The sequence below is a fragment of the Centrocercus urophasianus genome, unplaced genomic scaffold (genome assembly GCF_019232065.1).
Source record: "Centrocercus urophasianus isolate 14NV4802_14NV808 unplaced genomic scaffold, USGS_Curo_1.0 seq_1426, whole genome shotgun sequence".
In the NCBI taxonomy this organism is placed as follows: Eukaryota; Metazoa; Chordata; class Aves; order Galliformes; family Phasianidae; genus Centrocercus; species Centrocercus urophasianus.
In genome coordinates, this window is record NW_024884616.1 from 24,602 (window position 1) to 29,670 (window position 5,069).

The 5,069-nt window shown below is 48.8% G+C and overlaps 1 protein-coding gene across 1 annotated transcript; it reads right to left on the reverse strand.

Moving 5' to 3' along the window:
* Positions 1–1,023: 1,023 nt before the first annotated feature.
* LOC122158488 (zinc finger SWIM domain-containing protein 6-like) lies at positions 1,024–2,266 on the reverse strand. Its single transcript, XM_042815191.1, has 2 exons — positions 1,752–2,266; positions 1,024–1,298 (listed from the first exon to the last, which is right to left on the reverse strand). Exons 1-2 carry the CDS (start codon positions 2,257–2,259, stop codon positions 1,198–1,200), a joined length of 609 nt encoding a protein of 202 aa, XP_042671125.1. The 5' UTR covers positions 2,260–2,266; the 3' UTR covers positions 1,024–1,197.
* Positions 2,267–5,069: the final 2,803 nt, after the last annotated feature.

Here is a 5,069-nt window from a genome sequence, read left to right on the forward strand (position 1 = left end):
ATTATAAAATCTTATGCTGCAGCAGAAAGGACTCTAACACTGTAAGTTTGATGCTAGTCGAATTTTTAAGCCAATTTATCTGGAGAAAAATCATTCAAAATTAAGTGATGCTAATTATTACACTAAGACGACATTCAGCTTTCAACAATTAGTGGACAGACTCACTGCTTGATTATTAAGAACAGTTCTTAATTTCTGTTTTTACCAGTTCAGAGGAACCACAGATGTGCCTCAGGCCTTTGGAAAGGGGAAGAAATCCAAAAGATGAAACTTATAAGATAATTAATTTATTTTAAAAAAAAAAAAATTGTCTCAGAGCTGAAACCTCCCTAAGCTGAAGAGAGAACGGCAGCAAGCCTAAGAACAGCAACGGAGCTTCCCTTCAGAAAATAAATGGCCATCCAGAGGTGCACGTTTATAGGCCGCGAGCAGACAGGGCTCAGCACAAACAAAAGGCTGCTCGGGACGGCACCGGGACGGCCCTGCCTACCACCACTTTGTCAACCGCTCTACCGTGGGTGGAGAAAAAAAAATGCAGCAGCTTCTTTTGCCTGCCTTCCCCTTTCACAGGGGTGGGGACAATAGAAAAAGACAGAAATAAATATGAAAATAAGAACAGCGTTCAGTCGCCGGCTTCTCTGCTGAGCATCGCCAGTCACAAAGCAGATCCCTCCGTTGAAGTTACATCACTCCCTTAGAATGGGAATACAGTCTCCCACGTTCATCCTTCAACCCTCCACCTCCACAGCACACAGGAAGAGAGCACCCACCTCCGGGGCCATTTAAGCGGAGAGAGGAATTAATCGACGGCACTCGCCGGCGGGTGAGCAGCGGCAGAGAAGAGAGAGAGTATTGTTCTTACTAAATGAAGAGCAGCCTTCACTCCCATCGCATTCATAAAGCACCGCTTCCCAAAGCAAGTGTCTTCACGTCAGTCCCCCCGACCCCTAGATGTTTACCCAGGGCAGGGCCTCCCCCCCCCCCTCCCCCCCCCCCCAACCACTGCGACTCCCTCCCCTCCGGCTGGCCGTTATCCTAGAAATGCCTTTGTTCGCAGCTCTTCGCCCGCTGCCCGCTCCCTCCTCCTCCCTCGCACCACAGATCCGCTCTTGGGATCTCACATTCATTTTTTATTTATTTATTTAGGAGGGCGGAACAGATCCTCATCCCTGTGTGGCGCCTTCTGCTGATTCATTTCTAACTAGCGGCCCTGAGGAGGTGGGGGAGGCGCGGTGGAGACATATCCTCCCTACTATGATCCAGGGTACAGCGATGACCCGGATTACTGGGGGCGAACCCTGGAAAGGGACAGAGCCAAATAGGATTACACGGCCTGGATTACCGGGAGCCCATTACGGCACAACACGAGAGTTAAAGGACCCGGTCTCTGACAGGCTCGCTGCCTGCCGGGTGTGAAAGGCGGCACCGGGCGTGAGAAGGGAGCCACCGACAAGGCAGAGCAGTGGGTAGTGGACGTATCAAGGAGAGAGATGAAGAAGTTAGATATTCTGGAGACAAAAGGAAGGAAACTAACAGAAAAAGTTATAAGGACCGAATTACAGGGAGCGCTCGGGACGGAACAGCTACCCGAGGATGGGGCCACCAGAGGAGCCTCGGCAAGGAGGCAACTCCTAGCAACACAAGTGTGTAACACGCAGGTGTGTGACTTGCAGCACGATCAGCAGTACTCTTTGCCAAGGTAACCGAGACGACGGCCCAGCTCCAGAGTGAAGCCCTGGCCGGTGACTCACCGACTTGCAGGACATTATCGACGCAGCCGCCATCGAGCAGAGCTATGCCCCTGCGGAAAGGTAGGCGGTTCTCATCAGCGACGGCATCTACGGCCCCACCGGACGTGGTGTTGGCGGCTGCGCCCCCAAGGGTGGTAAAACCCTCGGCACCGGTGTCGAAGGAGGAGTACATACATATCTCCTTTTCGCTGCGAGGAAAGGACCAGTAGACGATCCTGCGCTGTACCGGCTCCGGAATCCGTTCGAACCGCTCCTCCACCCGCTGGAAAGGCCACTTCTCTGCCACCTTACGAGCCGCAATATCTAGCAAGGACTCGGGGCTTTGCGTCTTGCCAAGCGGCAACAGCACCAGGGCAGCAGTGACGGTGGCTGATGATGATCCAGCGCAGAACGTTCCGCTCCCAGACCCGGTATCGCCCACCTGCTGGCCTAACCTACACCCCGAACCGTAACCAGGTGTACAACAGAAACGCTTTACATAAGGAGGGAGCTGACCGCGCTCCGCCATGATCGCACCGCTCTTAAGCGGCCAGCGGAAGTAGCTGCAGCCTATAAACAACACCAGGAAGAGCCACGAGCCTGGCACAGCCCTTCCTCCCCTCCCTCCCCAGTGGGGGAGGGGTCTTCCACCACACCTACAGCAAAAAGAGTGACAGTCTACTAACCTAGCAAGATAAGAATCATAGGACAATTCAGGTTGGAAGGGACCTTTAAAATCATACCGTTCCAACCCCCCTGTTATAGGCAAGGACATCTCCCACTAGACCAGGTTGCTCAAAGTCCCATCTAGCTTGTCCTTGAACGCTTCCAGAGAGGGGGCATCCACAATCTCACTGAGCAACCTGTTTCAATGTCTCACCACCCTCACAGTAAATAATTTCTTCCTGATATCTAGTCTAAATCTACCCTCTTCCAGTTTAAAGCCATTTCCTGTTGCTACCTGCCCTTATAAAAAGTTTCTCCCCAGATTTCCTGTAGGCCCCCTTCATATACTGGAAGGTCTCTTTGGAGCTGCCTTTTCTCCAAGCCAAAGTCCCAACTTTTTCAGCCTGTCCTCATAGGGAAGGTGCTCTAGCCTTCTGATCATTTTTGTGGCCCTCTCTGGACTCACTCCAACAACTCCATGCCCTTCTTGTGTTGGGGGCCCCAGAACTGGACGCAGTACTTCTGGTGGGCTCTCATGAGAGCAGAGTAGAGGGGCAGAATCACCTCCCTTGACCTGCTGGTCACACTTTTTTTGATACAACCCAGGATACAGTTGGCCTTCTGAGCTGCAAGCGCACACTGCTGGCTCACTTTGAGTCTTTCATCAACTGACGTTCAAAGCCTTCTCAGGGCTGCTCTCAAGCCATCCTCCTCCCAAAGTGTATCTGTGCTTGGCATTGCACCAACCCAGGGCATTTGGCCTTGTTGAACTTCATGAGGTTGGCATGGGCCCACCTCTCAAGCCTGCCTAGGTCCTTCTGGATAGCATCCCTTCCCTCTAGCTTGTTAGCAGCACCACTCAACTTGCTGTCATCTGCAAACTTGCTGAGGGTGTACTCAATCCCACTGTCTATATCATCTACCATATAAGAACTATTAGGTCACTGCCTGAATCAGTGACTGAGCACCTGGTGAAGCGGTGTGGCCAGCCCTGGGAGCACAGGTACAAGCAATTCACCTTTGGGACCAGAAGGAAGGGGGGATAGGACCATGGATTCCCTCCTTCCTTAATCTCATTTAAGGGCTAGCACCTAGGAAAGAGTTATTTTTATTTGGAGGTTGCTTGTTTCTGGGAGTTTTTTTAGAGAGCCCTTATCTTTAGAAGAAGGTAAGTTACTCCTTTTTTGGGTTATCCTGAAACTGGTTAGAGGCAGATACATTTTTCTCCTTTGTACAATACAATTTGTCAGCCTGCTGGGAGATTCCATGAAAGGTAATGCCAGTCTTCAAATGGCTTTCTTAAAAGGTTTAGTGGGCTAGTTTGGATGGGGAAAACCCATCTCCCTGGAAAAGGAGTTAATGAGAAACATCCTGGGATTCACAGGTTCCTCCTTGGTATGGGCTGGTCTCAGTAGTTAAAAAAAAAAAAACAAAAAAAAAACCACACATTGTTAGTTCCCCAGTCTCTGCATAGCTGCCTATTTTGAGGCCCTCTATATAATCAATGAATATTAACAAGATAAGAAATAAACAAGAGTTTGACAAAGCAGACTATGACAACAAAAACAGAATAAATAGAAAGCTTACCCCTATACTACAATCACTCAAAAAACTCAAGCAGAACTAATCTTCAGAAGAGATCCTTCCCCACTGGTAGCCAGCTCTTAAATAGGTCTAGGAGAGGTGGAGCCAGGCTCCCCCCCTTCCTGCAGCACAGGTGAATTGCCTTCACCTGTGCTCCTCTGGCTGACTCATGGCTCGCCTCAGGTGATCAATCAGAGGTTTAGGCCATGACTCAGCAGTTCCCATACATCCTCCTAAAAGGTATTTTGATAAGCAGAGAGGCAACTTGCTGCATTTACTGTAGCACAGTCTCTGATAATCACTTTAAATCATCTAAATACTTCAGAACAAAATCTCGAGGAGAAAAATCAGTTGTTATGCAGTCAAGTTAAACAGCTTGAGCATAGGATTGCTGTACTAACAGGCAAACCCACCTAAACTGGCCTGATTTAAGTCAGAGTCCTGTGTTTGTTTTTTTTTATGAACAAATAGGACCCTGAACAATCAGACCCATATGGTTCTGACAATTTCAGAAAAGAAACTGCCAAAAAATCTGAACTACATCTCCAGTAGAACTGGACCCTCTAGAAATTTATTTGATATATACACAAAAAAGTAAAACAATCTCAAGACCGATCTATGGGGGTATCATCTAGCAGAAAGTTGTTAGTTAGGGTAGTAGGGTTAGGTTGTGGTTGGACTTGATGATCTTTAAGGTCTTTTCCTACCTGAACAATTCTATGATTCTGTGATCTGAAGAATCGTTCCCCCACCCAAATCACCATACACGTGTTACGTCTTGCCCTCATACAGAAGCCCAGTTAATAGATTTTGTCCAATGTTTTTGACAAAGGCTGAGAGGAAGTGTATCAGCCTGGTTATTAAGACTAAGGGACATGGGAGCTGAGAGTGCTGTGGTGGTAAATGGCCCAAAAATTTTTAAGTTAGCCTCTATCACAACACAACTGGTATTAAAACAATGGCTACAGGCAAATTGTATGGGAACTGCTGAATCATGGCCTGAACCTGAGGCAAGCAATGAGTGTCACGGAGTTGACCAGATCAATCTATGTCCCTGACAGGGGCGACAGGCCTCTGCCCTCCCCCCCC

Coding starts and splice junctions, on each gene's coding strand:
- LOC122158488 (XM_042815191.1), bottom strand. CDS start 2,259: ATGGCGGAGCGCGGTCAGCTCCCTCCTTATGTAAAGCGTTTCTGTTGT. Junction 1,299..1,751: donor CGATAATGTCCTGCAAGTCG/GTGAGTCACCGG, acceptor GTCCCTTTCCAG/GGTTCGCCCCCAGTAATCCG.